The sequence below is a fragment of the Xiphophorus couchianus genome, chromosome 7 (genome assembly GCF_001444195.1).
Source record: "Xiphophorus couchianus chromosome 7, X_couchianus-1.0, whole genome shotgun sequence".
Lineage (NCBI taxonomy): Eukaryota > Metazoa > Chordata > Actinopteri > Cyprinodontiformes > Poeciliidae > Xiphophorus > Xiphophorus couchianus.
In genome coordinates, this window is record NC_040234.1 from 27,817,737 (window position 1) to 27,837,449 (window position 19,713).

The window sequence follows — 19,713 nt, forward strand, 5'->3', positions numbered from 1 at the left end:
ATCCCAACAACAAACTGTGGGTGGCTCAGGGGATCGTCCTTAATAGGAAAAAGATGGCCTTCAGGAGTAAAAACAAGGTGGAATTAAATTAGAGCACAGGGAAGTGGAACATTGTATGAGGGAGGCTAAAGATGCCTGTGGGAGGAAGGTGGAGCAGAAGCTGAAAGGAAACATCACGGTGGTCTGGGATGGGATGACAACCATCACAGGTCACAGCATGGCCATTGACAAGGAATGAGGGAGGGAGTGTGGAGGAGGAAAATAAACTAAACGACTTCCTCAACCGGTTTAAGGAAGTCATGTAGATGAGGTGAAGTGCGACCACTTCACCCCCATCCAGGGCCTCCTCGCCTCACAGCAGATATATCCATCAAAGTGACCTCCAATGTGGGGGTCACTACAGTAACCATCAACACCTGCCAGACTCTCCCTACCTCTTCAAAGAGGCCTAGGCATTTCTTCACTTTCTCATGTTCTGACTGAGTATTTCTATTGGCTGTTCTCTGCTGCTAACCAGATACCACCATGTCTGGTTGCTTGGCCATTATGTGATCAACAGCCAGATGTTACTGCTGGCCAGAACCACAAAGAAGACAACAGGAAGTAGTAGGAGAATGATGGTTTGTTTTGGGAGTTTTTTAGCACATTGTGCAGCAGGCTCTCACAGCATCACAGTGCATTAAACGTTGTGTGTCATTCCAATGTGCTGAATCCATAGTGCTAATGTAAAATCATGATTTTTTAAATGACTTATCGTGTGAACAAACTTATTCTCGTGTGATTTTAATGTCATTTCTTATTTAATGTAAATAATAATAATAATAAATAAACACTGCAAATGTTAAATTGTGCTTTTTTGAAGTCAGAAGAAATTAGACAAAGATTTGGGCCCTTCCAATAGAAACGCGGCTATTGTTGTCATCTGCATGTAGTATTCCAAAGTACTTAGAAGACAACCCAGTAAAACTTAGAAGTGAAATTCAATCAAAGGTTTATGTGTTCTGGTACAATGTTTAGTTTCTCAGATAAATATTAATTGTGTGCTTCCGTTTCAGACTGTAGAAATCTGACTGGTACTTTATATTCACTGGATGCTGTTTTTCCCTGGGATTTTGTACTAAATTCCTCTGATATACAGCCACACTCCATTCAAGGAATCTAACTCATCTTGGGAGGTCCGGATCTTTTGTTCCAGAAAAACATATGACCATGGCTCTAGTCCAAAACTTTAGGGCCTAATTAATAGGTCACTATTCTCCTAGTGTAAACAGAAGCTATTCCTCCACAGTGTGTTCACTCACACACTCTTTGTCATAAGCAAGGTTTTCTGATATGCGATGCTTATGCAGGTAATTCTGGGGTAAATCATGTATTCAGTTCTATGTAAGTCATGGAGAAAAATGCGATATTAGTTGTGTAGTTGTAGATTTTTTCCTGTCCTGCACAAATACAAAAAATCCTTCACGCCTCAATTTGTTCAGAAACTGAGATGAACTGTTATTTTTATTCTATAAAATCTTTCAGTACCGTCAAGCCAGTTTGACTTCATTGCCTCCACCATACTGAATTAGGCCCAAAACATGACCAACAGTTTTGACACATATTTTCCCCTCCAGTCAGTACAGATTGGGATTCATTTAAAATACATCTTTCTCCCTCTCTTACAGAAATGTGAATATCTGTCTCTCCTCTTTGCATAGATAATTTTCTAGTTAAGAAGGACTAATAGTAAAAAAGTGAAAGACATAATGAAATGTAAAGAAAATCCTGAGGAAAAATTCAAAGTTCCCAGCACATTTCGTCTCAAAAGCTTAATCTAAATGAAACAAAGCTGTTGCTATTCAACAGTCCAAAGTTTTATGACCAAACACCACAATCACTTCAAACTACCACAGTGAATCGACACGTACATTCATGGCAGTATTTCTGGTTGGGGCATGCCGAAATCTCACTGACTCAGTACTGCCCTCTGCTGTACGGATGTGCACATTTATATTTTGTTACTTGCAGGACAGAATCTGTGGAACCTGCACTGAGGCATCTGTGAAGGTGCAACCGAATTGTGGTGTGTTACGACCCGGCTCGTTGAGCCGTAACAAAAAACAGGGCGGCACGGAGTTCAGCAATAACTATATGCCAAACATGAAACAAAACAAGAAAACTAAGGCAAGTGGGCAGGCGGCCCCTGTGACCGATGGCATCGCCAAAAGCAGGGGAGTCCTGCAAAAGAAAATCAAAGAAAAGAAAGCAAAGTTGGGGTGGTGCATGATAAGTCGGGCAAGAGAAAAGCGGAGCTGGGCGGAGAAGTCAGCTCAGCCCCGAGAGAGCTTCAACTCAGCAACAATAACCCCTTCTGGAGCTGCTGGGCCCTAGCGGATCATGGATGCAGCTAGTTGTGCTTTGGGACAAAGAACAATGAATAAAAACATGGACCCCTCCATGTAAAGTGGAGGGGGATGTCTCACATTGTGTCTGTGAGCAACAGAGGAATCTAAAAAAAAAAGAAGCAAAGATAAACTTTATTTTCCCCAATGGATCATTTGTTTTGCAGTTAAAAGTAGAAACAAAATGAAAGAATTACAATAATAACCAAAACAATAATAGACCGCTACAGTGTCTATAGAGGCTTATCATCTCAAATTATTACTGATGTTGACCCAAACAGGGACAATTGGACATCTGTGCCTTTTTGTGTTACATTTTATCTCCATGTATTTGCAAGCGGATGGCAGTAACCTGTAGCGATGGTGGTTTTGGTTAGCAAGGATAGCGTTAGCTCCACCAGACTTATCTTTATGATTTTATTGCACATCTTTACACTTCGGTTTACTCTGGGCTCATTTTTCACCCTCAACTAAACAAAAACACTCAGTCTGACTCAGTGAAGCCGGAATAAAACATTGTGATGAAATGGGAGTCAACATTAAAACCTATTCACTTCTGATAACATACACAATGTGATTGTTTAGTCCAGGTGTGTGAAGACACTGAATCCATTCTGAATTTTTTACTCATTGTCTATATTGCAGTGACGAGTTGATCTTTTGCTATGTGGCTTTTTTATTCTTCTTAGTAGGCGATGTAACCCAGGGTAAAAACTGCCTTAGTCCCACCTTTGCTACTTCATTGGTTAGAGTGACAGTCAGTCACACAGTGCAATCAGCCAATCACTGCACCTGAAGTAGGTTTTTCAGGCCTGCTCCAGCTTTCCCAATCAGCTGTGAGAGGGAGAGCTGGAGACAAAGGAGCTGCAGGTTTGTGCTGTCAAACAATTGGTTCTTTCTTTGTTTGTATGTACTTTCTTTTTTTAAAAAACCTCACAATATAAACTATGTAGATCTGAATATCCAGTGAGCTTGGAGCCATGAAGCTGCCATGCACTGATCTTTAAAAGGAATTGGTGAGTAGTGAACATGAATGTTTTGTTTGTTTGACATATTGATGGTGATAGCCAAATTGTGTGATCATCAAACACACAACCTAACTTTTAAATGCAATATGTGTTTAAGATGATGTGATAAATGTTAAATATCTTTGTCTTAAATAATTGATTGTAGATATAATTGCATTTATTTATGTATAATTGCATTTATTTATGTGTACAACTGAAATAAGTCTAGTTAACTAGCAGGCTGGTAATTGACTGGTCCTGTTTATTTTAATACAGGCCAGGTGATTTCCCCTTTTTGGGGTTAAAGGATGGCGAGCTTCTAAGATCTGGCTGGAGCCAGGAGAACCGAATTTCACTCCATACTGGTCTGGTAGGAGTTTGATGGTCCATGAACTTTCCCCTCCTTCTCATTACACAGACACACTACCCATTATTCACCCTTTTCATCAGAGCTGAATTGCGCTTGGACATTTCCCTTAAAGTTTCTGGATAAACAAACTATGGACTTTTAAATGTGTGTCGGTCAGACGCTGTGTTGACCAAGTGGGGAAAAGTGAAGGACTCTGTGCACATTAGAACATCAACTGCAGTATTGTGTATATATTTATTGTATTTTGGTTTCCATGTATGTTTTGTATTGTTTATTTAATTTTCTTCTTTAAAAAAAATACATAGTATTGAAACAGTTACTCTCTTGTATTGTTTTATTGATTTCTGACGACAGCTCCAGCAGACGAATTTAGTTTTCTGATGTCAGAAGCTATCTAGTCCTTCAGTGCATTAAGTACTGCTACATTATAAACATCAAATAGTGCTACAGCTACCTGGTATATTTTTGAAATAAAACTAGCATATTTTGTAACGCTCTTTGTCCCGTTTGAAATAAATAAGCAGTTTGGAAAAGAGCTAAACTTCAACCACACAAGAAGTAAACAGTAGTTTTGTCCTTCACTCCAGCCTCTGTTCATCATTTCACTTCTTCCTCCTTAACAAAAAAACTAAGAGAAGTCTCTCCCCTCTTTTTCCTCCCACTTACGAATTATTTCTAAAAAAATTTGAAACACTTACATCCATTAGAAAATAAATAAATTAACAGAATTCGCTTGAAGCACAACACTCGGGTATTTGGACAACTTCAACCATGTTGCAATGTTCGGATGGATTATTGTGGAGCAAAAGAAAAACTGACCTCAATGACAGCTGGGGCAGATGGCCTGAAGAGGGCAGTGTTTACCTTCCTACCGGGCAACACCTCACAATAACACACATCCTTAATTACTTTCAGTGATGTATACCAAATCCAGACTGCTTCTCTGTGCATATTAATCTGCAGCATTAATGGCTTTCCCAATAATTAGTGAAAAAGAAAAAAAATGGGGCTTTACAAAGATTAATTCAGGTCTTATAGATATAAAATTTAATAGCACTTCACTAATAACCAGAGGATGTGGGTGCGAGGACTTCTGTTGGACAAAGACTTATCACTTGCCAGTGATGTGTGCATATTTGTTGTAAATAGTCCTTTTTTTTTCACTGATTGGAATTATTGATAGTATAGATATGCAAGATCATTTGCACATGGTAATGTTTCCTTCCTTACCTTTTCACTCTATGGCATACTCTCAAGCTGCTGTTTTTGTTGTTTGTTTGTTTTTTATTTACTTTCATCCCAAATGCTAAATTTATTCTTCTGAAAGTGAAGTTGAGTCGCTTTGACCAAACACTGGTGGCGACCCAGTTTGGTTAGAGAATAGATTAGAAGCAGTCTCATCAGTCTTCACAGGTCGCCATTTGGAAATGCACAACTGCAGAGGTCATGACCTGGTCAGACTTCATCGAACCAAACCCCTGGTTTAATGACTTCACTCAGACTACAGAACCAGTTTGCTCATGTAAATAACACTGTTTGTTTTAACTGCTGCGAGGTTAGCATAAGCTACAGCTACATATGGTCAATATTCACTTTTTGACTAAATCATTTCTTAGTCAGTACAGACCGACGTTTATACAGTACTATTTATTAAATGCCTTCTATTAAACGTTGTGGGTGTTAGAAAGATGAAACCTGAGGCCACATTATCTGTTCAGGTGGTTTTAAGTTTCACATAGATGGCTTCATACATTCCTCTCTCAAAACACGTCTTACCTGTCCGAAGTGTGCACATTTTCATCTTTAAGATGAAAATTTTGTTCATGAGATATAGACGAACTGCTGAGCCTTGACCTGTTGTTGGCTCTTCTGGGTTGCGTAGCGTCTGCTTTGTTCTCCAGTGCAGAGGTCTGAGCATTTCTAGTTGCATACGGACTCGTTGAAACGTGACGATCCAGTTCCCCCCAGCTTCCTGCTGGAGGGCGAAAAAACTGCACACTTGCCGACTACCTCCATTGTTACCTGCCAAGTTGTCAAGATAACATGCTAAATCTTAGACCTTATCTATTTTGTTAATATTGCAGAGTGACTGAATTGTCATGGAGGACTTCAAGGAATCAGAGAAATTTGTGCTGCTGATTGGGAAGTAATACACACCAACACACTTTAACCACATACTGATCTTTCCACTGTCTAACAACGCAAGGTGATTGACATCATTAAACGAATCATTATATAAAAAGCAAACACAGAGTTTATTTATTCTCCCTTTTCCCCATGTTGGTCCTCGATTTTAAACTTCAGGAGAAAAACCCAGGTTAAGGTCAGGGGATGAAATCTGAGACCGACAGGACTGCAGCATTGGAAGCAGGCGAATGGGCAGCAGCAATAGAAGAGGTGTTTGAATTTGAAAGTACCTTTGATTGTAGGAGATTTGTGTTGTGAGACCTCCACTTGTTGCTAAGTGGTTCATGGTGAATTACTTTATAAGCTGCCAGAGCAGGGAGACACAGAGGAGGATGAAAAAGAAAACGACAGTGTAAGTCTCGCTCATTTTCGGCAAAATCTGACAGATAGCATGGATTAGTACATTATTTCATTTCAAATGCAACTGTCTGAATAGCAGTTGTGGTTATGTGAATAATTTCAGATGCCACTTCTTCAGAAACAAAAGAAAATAGAACTTAAACTTAAAGACTGGACACTTCTCAGTGTCCCAGACAGTCCATTTATGTAAATGTCTGCCTCCCATTCCAACCAATGCCAATCTTATCAACTTAGATGAGAGGCATTTCTGTGTCTTCCACCAACTCTGACAGCATGTTCTCTACAGCTGAAGTCCGTTTTTTCAAACTGTTGCCTTGGTGACTGGTTGTAGTCTACGGAGCCCCATAGGGGACATGGAGGACTTTTTTTCTCTTTTGCGTTCCCTCACAATAATGTACTGTTAAATGTGCTTTGCTGCATTATTGTGGTTGGATACAAATGGAGGAACTGAAATGAATGGAAATCTTTCCATTTTTCTATTATGGGTAGAAATACAATGTGTGTTTGTGTGTGTACCCTGACCAACTTACTCCATACACTTTTTTTTTTCTTTGACTTTACACTTCACTGAGTAAACACTGTCTGGACTTCCTACTGAGTCTGTGCGTACATCTAATGTGTGTGCATGTCGGGGTGTGTGTGTGTGTGTGCGTGAGTGAGAGAGAGACAGACAGAAAACACAGTGTGTGTATTAAAATGACCTTTATTTTGTTTTTATGTGTACAGTATATAACAATGAGTGACTTTAAAGAAACACACAGCAGTGAATCTGCAATAGAATAAATAAAAATGGGACCAAAAATGAGACGAGAGGAAACTTAGCAACCCTGAACAGGAGCACCTAGTTTACATAGTTTATATCAACATTAGATTCTTTTTCTTCTTTTGCTCTTTTGGTTTGTTATTTTGTTTGTATTCCCTTTTAATTCATGTAAAGCATTTTGCATTGCCTTGTTGCTGAAAACGTGCTACATAAATAAAATTCCCTTACCGTACCAATCAGAGTTTTGAATGGAAACAAATCAAAATCTAGACTTAAATATCCAACAGGATTTGCATTTTGGCTTCCATTTTTGTTAAACATGTACAGTGTGGTGTTTTGTGTGTTTTGCACACTTGAAGTTACTTCTTTTTTTTTTTTTTCTTTTTAATGTCAGAATCATTTTAAAATGAAATTGTTTTTATTCTGGCATGATGCATAAAGTCCAGGACTTAAAGGACAGTGTGAGTTTAATTCTCTCCTGTCTGATTCATTTGTTCTCACAAAAAGCTCCCGATTCCTGACGAATTAATCACAAGTCCAAAATCCATTTTGCAAAAAATTCAGAAGAGAACCTGCTGTTTGACCATCAACATCTTATGAAATTGTGAGAAGAAATTTCCTTTCCTTCTGTTTCCCTTAATAGTTGGTTGTAGTGCCAGATAAAGACATGCACTTCTTTTCATTCGTTAAGCATAATTTTCACTCCTGTATCATCTTTAATATTTCTTTTCCACAAAACCATTCATGTTGATGTCATCTGGGGATGTAGACAATAGTCAATATTTTTTTATTTTATTTGAGCTATGCATTAAATTACAGTACTGTCAAAAGTAATGTGAGATCACCTGGTTTGTCCCATGTCGGTGAAAGAGTAAAGTTTAAAGAAAAGTGACAAAAAACCTGATAAGTCTGACCTCTTCGCCTCTCCGTTGCCATGGCTCCCACCCACGTCTCCTGCAGAGAAAATCTTTGGGGAAGCCAAGAGTGCTCACTAAGTCCGATAAATGCCTTGTCGACATACCAGAGCATTCAGCGTTTTCAAAAAATAGATTTGTTTTCTGTTCACAACAGACGGTAACAGCTGTTACATAATGTGACATCATCACCATCCATATATGGTAGTTCCTTTCTGCATTATGGAAGTTTTACTCAAAAACTTTTTATTTTTATTTGTCAACGGTTTGAAATTTACCGATCTACTTTCAAAGACAATGGACAGGCCGATTGTGATTTATTTAGATTTTTATTTGTTTTTTTTCTGTGTCTATCGTTCCTCTGTGTTGTCCTGTCTCTCCCTCCGTTGTTCCCAGCTGTGTTTCGTTTCCCTGATTACCCTCTGTGTGTTTAATCCCACCTGTGCTCCTTGTTCTTTGTTGGGTCAAGTCAGTTGTCAGATGTTTATTGAGCTGCCAGTTATCAGCTCTTAGCCTTCCGCTCATCCTGTGCTGCCTGACTTTCGTCTTTGTATCTCTGACTTTTATCATTAAATTCATCCTTTTCTTCATTTCAACCTGAGTCCACAGCGTCTTCCTCACCACCTCCAACCGCAAACCATGACAGCTGTGATATTTTCCATTTAAACAAGTTCAATAACTTGGCGGCAGCAGAGCAGTCGGAGCCCTTTACACGGAAATATATGATTTTATTGCAAATACAAATCAATTTACGACAAACAACTATTGCTCAACTACATTTATCATACAAGAAGCTCTCGTACATCATTCACCTCCAAAGCACAACAACCAGCTTTTGCTTCATTATTACAGGAACTGCATCGTGTAATTCCCCAACAACTGGATACGTGTTAAGTGCTTTAGCTCTCTTTCATATATACACAATGGAAAGAGGGATTTCTTGATGATTTCTCAGAAAATGTATATTTTAGATCCATAAATTAAATCTACTTCATAAATCGAGATGTAGTAAAAAATATCATTCAGTTGTCCTCGATTGCACAAGACCTGACGTCGCAGTCGGTGTTTTCCCCGATGAGGCAGGAAGTAGAAGAACATCCTGCTCTTCATTAGGCCCTGGTGGATTTTATTCTGCAGTAGAGCGTCATGGAGACGATCATGGCACAAATCTGAGGAGAGCGAACATAATATGAGTTCATGAACGCTGAATGGATACAATGGAGTGTTAGGGTCAGGCTAATTTGAAAAAATAAATGAAATTACGAGAATAAAGTCAGAAGGTTTTGTGAATAAAGTCGTACGACAACAAAGCTGAAATAATATGAGAATAAAGCTGCAGTATTACTGGTAATACTATGAATTCATTCTCGTAATTTTATTGTTATTCCTTCTTAGTATGGCCCTTATGCTACTAACGTAATAAAATTACTTAACGAACACTGAACAGATACAACACTGTACAAGGACCACGCTAAGAAAATAATATTAAAAGAATTTGCAAGGATAAAGTTATAAAAATATAACTTTATTCTCGCAATATTGCAACGATTTGCATATCATTCCGACTTTATTCTCGTATTTACGACTTTGTCCTCTTAATATCTTTATTGCCAAAATTCTACAATACTATGCCTTTGTTCTTGTCATTTCTTTCTTTACTATTATTTTTGATTAGCATGGCCCTACTCTGTTCTATGATAGTGAAGTTATCTCCTATAAATAATTTTTTCCCCCTATAATTTGGAAGTTGGGGTCTTACCTCCAGAGCAGCAATCCCTAGAGCAACGCCCACAATCACCACTGTGTTGCTATCAATCAACTTCTTGATCTTTGGGAAGCAACCATCTGCGATCTTTTGAAAGTACAACACAAACGTTTTAATTTACAGCAGATATTAATTAATAGTAACTAAATAACTAAATGTGAGATTGTCTCCTAGACTCAAAAGCATTACTTTTGAGTCTGCCATAGTTGCGTTACATGGGCTGACGACCAGGCAGCAGCGTGGTGGATAGGTATTGTTGTGCGCCGTGTAATACGGGGAACCCGTAAAGTCTGTGTAGTTGTAGAATCCACAACATTTTAACTGCAGAGAGAGACAGAGAGCGGATCAGATGAGCTGATGGGAAACGCTGTGAAGGAGAACTCATCGTAGGTTCAGACGTCTCGTGTACCCCGTCCATGGTGGTATTCCACAGTCCAGTAATGTCAGTATTGCTGCCATAGTCTTTCTGGATGCTCTTAACTGCTGCTGTGCCAACCTTTTCAAACAGTGAATCTGCCTAACAAAAACAGACAATATTAGATGTTACCTCCTGTTCACGTTATCTTGTTATGAAGGTCGTTTGGTCTGAACTCCTTCAGTCACTTACCACAGGTCTGAAAACCAGAATGACCACCGCCCCCGCCACCTCAGCGATGAAAACCAGCAAGACTATCATGAAAAACTGGGAAGAAGATCAGATTAAAAGATATGAGTGATGGCAGTTTATTAAAAAATATAAGTTAAAACCTGCTTGGAACTGATATTTTTATGTTGATAAATTAACCTTTTGAAATAAAATGCCGACACTGGGCTGTAATTGCCTGAGATACTGGAATGACAGCATTGAAGTTGAGTTTCTCCCAGTTGCGAATCTAAAATACTGTAGGATTTGCTAATTGTTGTGATGCTAATCGCTATTAGCATCGCACCTGTCTGATGTGTTTAAACTCTACTGGAGAAAGACCTCATTATGAATATGTGCCAATAAGATGTGAATCGTTAGATATGCTAGCATATACTTTGTACCTGCTACTATTGCACATAGCGGACCACCACATAAAATAAATCAGACGAGGAAATATCCTGTGAAGGACATCTCTCCTCTAAAGTTTATGAAAGTTGTAACTTAATTCTGTAACAACAGGCCAACAAAATGTGTATTACACCATGAAGGCTACATGGTGAAGTGGTTAGCACTGATGCCTTGTAGCCAGAAGGTCCTGGGATCGAATCCTGACCAAAGAGACTTTCTCTTTGCAGTGTCTATCCAATTCTCTTTGCTTCCTGTTACAGTCCAAAAACATACATGCCAAATTTATTTGTCTCTCTTAATTGCCCCTAGGAATGAGTGTTTGCGTGTTTAATGTCTGTGTTGCCCTGGGTTGACCTGTCCCAGTGATGGGCCAAATAAGCAGGTATTTGCAATTTGATTTCATTCCACCCTCTACATATGGAGGGTTTAACTTTTCCCTGTTTAGCATGAGCTAATTATTAATTATCGTTCTTTATTAGACTGTCAGAGTCAGAAATGAACAGGAAAGTTTATCTGAGGCGTCATGAGGTGAACTTCACTTAAAACATAGTTTGAATCTCTCCTAAGCAAAACTGTGCTTATTTTTGTGGTTTGAACACTTTTTGTCTGCACTTTTTCCTTCCACTAAACCTTCCATTAATATTGGTAGACAAAGTATTGTGTGAAAAGCAGGCTTCATTACGACTGACCTTTTCTGTCTTGCTGTTCTTATGGAGGCTATCGGTAGCTGTCTGCTGGACAGCTGTGACGTTACCTACGTTACTCACGATTGTGTTAATATAACTTTTCAATGTAAATATTCCACTTTTTATTTGTGTAAAACAACATTAAGATATTTTAAGAAGCAGAACTTCGGGGTATTGTCAGCTGATACGCCAATATCAGAAAGACAAACAGAAAACGTGTCACTTTTTAAATTGCACTACTGTAATAATAACTTTTGGATGATGTACCAGTTTATCTCGTTGCATTCGTATCATTACATTTATCAAATTTCCTCAAATTTGACACATTTTCACCACTTTTCAAATGGTGAAATTTGACAAATGGGTCTTTTGACTTTTGAAACTTCACCAATTTTGAAGTAGTGAAATTTGAGAAACGCCTACCAGCAGCAGCATGCACTTGCTCTCCCTGATGGCCCCACAGCAGCCCAGGAAGCCGATGACGACCAGGAGGGCACCGATGGCGATCAGCAGGTATCCCACGTTGAGCACCTGATTAATTTCCGGTGGGACGTTGTCAATTTTTCCGAGGAAGTTGAAGATGGAGCCGCTGTCTACCTTCACCCAGATCCCCACGCCCAGGATGCCAATCCCGGCCAACTGAATGGGAGAGAAGATGGAGTATTAGTGGAGAACTTAGACTGCCTGGGATAACAAGGGCAAAAAAAAAAAAACATGCAAAATTATTTGAATACTGGAACACTACTGAATGCCAACTGTGGCAATTCATTTTGGGTGTAAAAACATGAGAATTTAAGTTTCTCAATGGGATTTTAATAAATGACACCACAACTGTACGGTTGACTGATTTTTAGCACCAACTATCTGCATCTTTAGCCTTAGAATTTTACATTTTACACTTATGGTTCTTTGAAAATCATTCTGGTTGAACTATAAGATCAAAGTTATACACAGTCAAATTCATTAAATCAGAAAATACGTCTGGATGAGTCTCGTTTGACAGATCAAAAGTCCCTTTTGAAATTAATGACCTTGAGTCAGATATTAAACATACTTTTCATATAGCCCACTTCTGTAAAAATACTTTTTATTGGTCTGGTGTAATATTCTAATTTAAAATGTCATGTTTTTATTAGCTGTAAGTTGAAAATCATCAGGTTTAAGAGGAATAAAAGTTTTCAAACCTCCATCTGTATGTAGTTAATCTATGTAATGTGTTTCAATTTGTAATAAAGTTCCCCAAATAAATGGGATTTTCAATGATATTCTAATTTGTTGAAAGCATACTGCTAAATGAACACAGAAAAAAATCAAGAGAGAAACAAATCCTAAGAATTAAGACATAAATAAAATACTTTTTTTCCACAGAAATAATATTCTGATTAAAATCTAAAGTTTTCTGCCACAACACTATTTTTTTCTACATTGGGTAATTTTCCTTACAGTTTTAGTTTGTTATAATGGACAGAATCTGAGGTCCATGCATTCTTCAACATGGCCACTTGATGTCAGTATTTGCTGCACGGTGCTCCTTTAACTTCCTGGAAACCTGAGAGGATTCGGACTGCAGACACTGTATCTGGCTGACTCAAGTTAAATGTTTGGTTAAAACTCACTCAGATACTGTAATGTCCTATTCAAATCCTCTTGGGTGTCTTTCACAAGGAGCTATTGATGAATGTATGTCATATTTATATGTCCTCTCTCTATATTTGCATGATTTTTTTGTTCAGATTGTGGCTTTGTGTGATACCACATGGAGGTCTCACACACACACACATGCACAATGGGGACTTTCCATTGATTTCTACAGCATAAACCTTACCCTTATCCTAACCCTAACCAAAATTCAATTCATACCTTAGTTCTAAATCTAACCCCTGACCCAAAAACAGCGTTTCCCCTGGTAGGGACCAGGCTTTGGTCCCCACAAGGAGAAGTGGGTCCCCACAATGTAGTATGTGTCAGGACAATGGGCCCCATAAGGTATTACAAACAAACGCACATGCACACACACGCACACACACACACACACACACACACACACACACGGATGTCCCTGCGAAATTAAAAGCTGAGTATTAGTATGAAAAGTCGAAGCTACTTACGAAGATGATGCCATTAAAAGCAATCATCATGGCTTTGAGGAATCCAAAACACCCCATTTTTACAGCTGATGGTTCCTATAAAGGCAGGGGGAAAAAAAGATGTTTTGACATTACTCAAACTTTTATTCATAGATTTGTCAGTATTTTTATCATACGTCTTATCATGACGACAGAATACGGGCATTTCAGTATGAATCATCTGATCAGCGTGCTACATTGTTGAACCCTTTGTGATCAAGTGTGCTACATTGTTGAACACTTTAGACTTTGGGAGAGGCCCTTTCTGCTGTTAGGTGGGAGAAATAGGGCAGGAATAAAAAATTATGTCATAACTCTGTTTTTTATACCTTGTTTGTGAGCTTCATAACTATTTAAAGAACTTTAGTAATTTATGTAGCGTTTACTACCCTTCCTTGCACGTGTGGTAGAGGAAGGATGACGATACAGGAAGTATCACATTTGTTTTAACAAGATCCTTCAGACTAAAGATCTTTTAGTTTTACAGGGTTTTTTTTATCAATAGCATGGGAAATGTTTGCAACACCATCCTATTTATAGTGATTTAAGTTTTGATCTTTTTCAGCCAGTTAAGTTAGAAATAACTTCTTAATCCTTCTTAAACTTCCTATTAATCATACAACCAGATTTTCTATTGATAACCTGATTACATTATATTTAAAAAAAAATTTAAATAAATATAAAATAAAAAGTACTGGATCATCAGTTAAGAAAGCCGTTGATGAATCTTCAATGATTAAAACTAGTTTTTATCATTGATTCATCATTTTCCAGTTTTCCATTGTTAGGAATTCACATTAGGCATTGGGGAGAGAGATGTGGTTATGGATGATAAATGTGATCCAAAGGCAGGAGGCCGCTCATTTCTGATTTTGTTTAATCAGAAATCTCTCAGCATTCAATTGAGTCGACTGATACAAACAGAGATAAGAACCGCCAGGATTGAAATGGAGTTTGATTAAAACGGATTTAAAACGGTATCAAATGGAAGCAGGAAGCATGTATGTTTGCTTGTATTTATGTACTTCTGCATTTTTAAATTCTGTCCGTTTGAAAAGGGTTAAAGGTCAGTTTGACCTTTCATCAGTTCGTACTCTTATTTCATAAGCGTCACCAAGCTGGCTCATACACTTAGACCAAAGCACATCAGTTTGTTTTTGTGTGTAGTTAGGTAATTTGATCAAACATGACAATAAGTGATCATAAAATAAACTCAGTTTGAACTTTGCATTACAACACAATTCAGTTTAAACTCCGTTTCGCCCAGTTGACTAATTCTGAGGGACTTCCGTTTGGAAGATGTCATTTTTCGGAGTCATAAAAGCACATTTATCACAGTAGACTATTAGTATTGTATTGAAAAAAAATACCTTTAATAATCAGTTATCGAAGCAGGGTCCAAACGTCCCACTGAAGGGTAGAAATTGACACATTGTCAGGAAACAAATGTAAATAGATGAAGTTTTAGTTCTGTGTATGGAAAAAATGAGGTTCGAAGCAAACAAAACTGATGAAGTATGAAATGAAAAGGAGGTGAAAGGAAAAATCACCCCAACTAATATATAATGACTAGATAAAAATAATATATAATTATATATATATATTATTATTATATATTATATCAAGGCTAGGAAACATTTATTTTGCAGGCACAAAATAGAAATAGGAAGTAGGTAGCGAGTACCAAATGGGGATGTAAACTGATCCAAAAATTATATCAACCTGAGAGTAAAACAAATACGGCACTGAGAGCAGCTTCATATGTGTATTTTTTATGTACCTACATTTTGTCAGTGTTAAAATATTTCATGCTGACACAGAAACACTTAAGCACTTTGTCATCAGCATACATAGAAACACTGGCCTTCCATCTCACACCAACTACTCGTCCAGAGTCACTTTAAGATCGCCTCCTCTGAAAGCTTTCACGTCTTTGGACCTCCAAGACGGGGAAACAGTGCTCTTTGTGTGGCGCAACATAACAGATAAATTGTATTCCCAAAGACAAAGACAGGGCAGATCCCTATTGTCTATAGCAACAAGCTTCTTTTTAAGAACAACAATCCCCCGTGACCTCTTATCGCCTAGATTGTTGTTTATGTGCCTTTCCTACAAAATGTGTACCTCAAGGAAAACAGGAGTTTGTTGTTTGGTCTCTCAGCGGAAAGCCTCGAATTAATCATACGTTCACCGGCCAGGTGGTGTACAAAATGTAACCAGCTGTTACCTGGACAGCCGCCGAAACTCCAGCAATGTTTTTCCTGCTCAGAAACCTTTCCTGCTTCCCCGTGGTCAGCACTTGAACTCTGACACCAAGGAATCAGCTAAGTGATGTATTAACAAGTTAAAGTCACACGGAAGTCCCTCACAGTACCTCAGCAAAGTCTGGAAAATGACCCACAAGCAGGAAAAAAACCCATACTGGAGATGCAAAAAGGCAGGCTCTTGTGGTTGAACACCTTTAAACGATGTACCAAGAGTATAGCATAGCTTGCGACTGCTCGTCTTGCATCGGGAAAACCGAACTGTTTCTGACTTCCATCAAAAACAAGGATGGATGAATCTCAAAGGGCTTCATTCAGAGGCAGGCAGGTCTCTGGAGACAAAGGATCATTGTTGGATGGATCCCTCACCATGCCACCATACCATGGTTTTTACACCAACCGTTCATGCGGTTGGTGTAAAAACACCAACTGCACGAACCCCTTCCTTCCACATGCCTAAAGTCACTAAGTTGGGTAGCTGAGTGACTCACCTGCTGCAGTAGATGTCCGGTGAGAAGCTCTGTGGTTTGCTTCAGTCTCTACCTTCACTACTGAGACTGGTTGGCTGTTGCTGTGGGAGAACACAGTGAGGTCACAGGAACACAAGATCGCTCTGTCTTCAATAAATGACCCAGAATATGTTCATTGTCTCCTTAGTTTCCCTCTGCCTTTGTCACTCTGTTGCACACAAAAGTGCTTTGGGAGTACTTTCTAAGCAGTATCATGTTATTTTGAGGCTACTGACTGGTTATAGCTACTAGGAAGGGGAGGGTGTGTGCAGTGGGTGTGACCAAAGCGGCTGAGTAATGTCACATCACCATGGAGCTGGACCCTTTCAACTCCAGAGGGAGGGAAAGAAAGAGGAAGGGAAAACTCACCTGTGCGCCGCCACACAATCTCACCTATAGCAGGCATGCAAATGACCAAAGGGCTTGCAAATGATGAAAATATATCTGTCTGCTTTCCTGTGGGCTCCACGAAACACAGCTTTAGTTTCAGACATGTCTAATATTTCCTTTAGTTTTAGGAAATATTAGACATGTTGTCCATTAGACCAGACCTGCAGATTTTGAATGCACAACAAAAAGAAAAGAGGAGTGTTAGTGGCTCAGTGTCATCTCCACTAGTTGTTGAAGTAATGGTGTCATGATGGATATTGAATTGGATAGCAAGTTGTCTGTGTGTTTTTTCTTTATTACTATTGAATGTACCCACTGTCCTCCGTCTCATGTTATCTTTTTTTGTTCAGCTCTCTCAAAAATAGCAAAATCAGCTGCTATTACTGCGGTTAAATTGGTTGGGAATAGGAAGGAAAGGAGTATTTTCTTTCCCATAGTAAGTTCCCCTGGTCTGGCGCCTCCGTGTTTTAGCTGTGTGTCTTTCTGGGATGAACCTCCGAGGGGATTGGCCGCTGCCATTACCTTAAAGTGCTCTATTTGTTCTTCTCTTTCATAAAAGTACCGCTGGTTCATTGTTGCCTTTATGCGTTTCCCCTTCAAACCATAGACTGCTGTCCCGGTTCTGACAGAAGTTTCTTCTCATGGAAAATAAGTTAAGTCCTACTAGGATTCGGCGAAATGGACTTAAAGAGTTTTCTTTTCACAATGTTTCGTGGTACTATTGTGATAATGCTGAAAGTTACAATAAGAACTTTATTTATTGCTTCTTTTTTTTCAGGTAACTTTAGGCATGACTGTGACTGCATGACACAGCGATAACAGCCCCACAAACACAAATACAGCTCTTGGAAAAACATTCCCATATGTAACGCTCTTCTTTGGGACACCAGCCACTTCAAGAAGTGTGATTTGTGTCACATATTTTCAAATTTATTGGTATTGGATATGATACTCTCACTGAACAAACGGTAGACAAAATAGTAAAGCTAACAATCCTGAAACACGGACAGTTTTGGAGGGGTTTAAAAATCGTCAACTGGAATTTGTCGTGACAAGGATTCATGAGAAGTCTTATCACAACAAGATATTTATCGTGATAAATGATAATCGATATGAAAAATGCCCACGCCTGCTTTCTACTTCGATCAAATTCTTATTCAGCATATGAATAAGAATACATATTCGTATTCAGCATATGAGACCACACTGAGAACAATGGCTCAATGCAATCACCTTGGTTACCTTAAACAACTTTCTGCCAACTTTAAATAATTTGATGATATTCAGACGGAATATAATTTGCTCTGAACCTCACAGTATGACTGGCCTTGATTTTTTTTTCGTCCCAATCAGATTGATTTGAATGGAATTTGAATTGAGTTCCACGCTACATGGAGGACAATTAAACTCACTCGTCCTCAAAAGTGCATTAAAATTGCTTTGGTTTTGAGCTACTGCTATACAAACAAAGTCAACTACATATTACTTTGACTCATGTTACATTATGACTCATTACAGTGACATCATGTGTGGCTCAAATACAACATCATCATTCTATATATCCAAAACAGAACAGAGGAAAGTGGCCAAACGGGTTAAATTGGCAAACAACACAAGCTGGGATGGGTTTGTCTTTCCACAGCGAGGCAGGGAGAAGGAAGAAAGAAAGAAAGAAAGAAAGAAACGGGTTGCCTTGATGACGTTTTGGAGGTTTAATAGTACCTCAGAGTAGGAAAAAGTTCTGTTTGATGTATTATCCACCCCATGAAAAGAGTTATGCTCTTTTATTACAGATTTATGCACATCCAGATGCATGGCTTCAAGCAGTGACATTAAGTGGACGACAATTTTTTTCCCTTTTTTTTGTATTTTGATGCAGTATATTCATTATTGCTGTGTGCGTTTCGTATCAACTAAGTACAAAGCATATAGGTCTTACACTTGCATTTAAGGAAGTAACACCTCTAACAGGAAGCAGTTGTTCATCCAGTTGAAGTCAAATATTTTTAGACGCTGTAAAAAAAAAGGTCCATCTTTTCTTTCTTTCTTTTCTTTTTTGCTTCAGTCTAATTTTAAATCAGACTGAACTCTTTCCATTTTTGTCAGAATGATTTCAATTTGCAAAATGCCAAAATAGTGAGAGAGAGAGAGATGATTTGTTTTGGGTATCCTTCAGTGATTTACTGGAACTTCAGTGCGTTCCTCCTGGCAGATCATGTGCAACTGAGGTCAGCTGGGCCCGTCGATCTCTTTAAAGGACGAGGTTAGAGTTCTGTGACAAAGACATTGACTTTGTTGTAACTAAGACACTTTGTTGCCAATTATGAGGAAAACATTTGTGGCCGATACTCCTCTTTCACGATACTGCCACTGCTGTACTCCGTTTCCGGGATGATGTTCCCCAAACGGTCATTACAGCCAAATACTTAAACTCTAGATTCATCAGGCTATAAAACATGTTTTCAAAAACTAAGATTGTTGTTATCTGCTATTTTTAATGTAACGACTTCTTCAACTCTTCCAGCTTCACAGTCTTTTGCTTTTGTTCTGAATTTACCACAACATGTTCATGTCTGGCACAAAGAACCTGTCTATTTCCTGGAACAGCCTGATCACTGGATACCTCTCGGTTTTTGTGTTTGGATGTAATTGTTTGTACTGATGAAAGTAAAATGTATGTGTGTATGAACCGGGCTTATGGAGGTCCGCAGCTCTCTTTTTGATATTTTGTCTGATTTCTTCAGACTTTTTTTGTCCCATGATGTCACACCAGGAAGTAAGTGTTTTAGATGTGTTGCCTTAAACAGATCAGGTGTCGTGAGTTAGCCTTATATAGACCTGACATCATCTAGACCCCTAGAGGTTGCTTAAGGTCACAGCTTTAGTGCAAATCTCTAAATTTGAAGGAAGTAACACATTCAGTCATTTACAAACTTATTTTTGTTAATCCTAAAA

General features: G+C 38.6%; 1 protein-coding gene and 1 long non-coding RNA gene across 3 annotated transcripts; one reads left to right on the forward strand and one right to left on the reverse strand.

Annotated features, from left to right (window-relative positions):
• The first annotated feature begins 3,083 nt into the window (after window positions 1-3,083).
• LOC114148659 (uncharacterized) lies at window positions 3,084-4,211 on the forward strand. The gene is made up of 3 exons (XR_003596317.1): window positions 3,084-3,254; window positions 3,338-3,400; window positions 3,668-4,211. It is a non-coding gene; the product is annotated as an uncharacterized LOC114148659 (long non-coding RNA).
• Window positions 4,212-8,689: 4,478 nt separating this feature from the next.
• tspan34b (tetraspanin 34b) lies at window positions 8,690-16,606 on the reverse strand. 2 transcript variants are annotated; one of them, XM_028024072.1, is made up of 9 exons: window positions 16,351-16,606; window positions 14,966-15,005; window positions 13,578-13,652; window positions 11,893-12,108; window positions 10,358-10,432; window positions 10,160-10,267; window positions 9,940-10,071; window positions 9,745-9,837; window positions 8,690-9,154 (listed from the first exon to the last, which is right to left on the reverse strand). In XM_028024072.1, the coding sequence occupies exons 3-9, from the start codon at window positions 13,632-13,634 to the stop codon at window positions 9,095-9,097; spliced, it is 741 nt and encodes a 246-aa protein (XP_027879873.1). In that variant the 5' UTR covers window positions 13,635-13,652; window positions 14,966-15,005; window positions 16,351-16,606; the 3' UTR covers window positions 8,690-9,094. The 2 variants fall into 2 exon arrangements, with proteins under 2 accessions (XP_027879873.1, XP_027879875.1); XM_028024074.1 differs by lacking the exon at window positions 14,966-15,005.
• Window positions 16,607-19,713: the final 3,107 nt, after the last annotated feature.

Bases quoted from the DNA above. Each gene is read 5' to 3' on its own strand.
- tspan34b (XM_028024074.1), bottom strand. From the start codon at position 13,634: ATGGGGTGTTTTGGATTCCTCAAAGCCATGATGATTGCTTTTAATGGC. The intron at 10,433-11,892 runs GTAGGCGTTTCT...TCTTCTTCCCAG, and splicing joins GCAAGTGCATGCTGCTGCTG to TTTTTCATGATAGTCTTGCT. The intron at 10,268-10,357 runs GTAAGTGACTGA...TGTTTTTGTTAG, and splicing joins TTCTGGTTTTCAGACCTGTG to GCAGATTCACTGTTTGAAAA.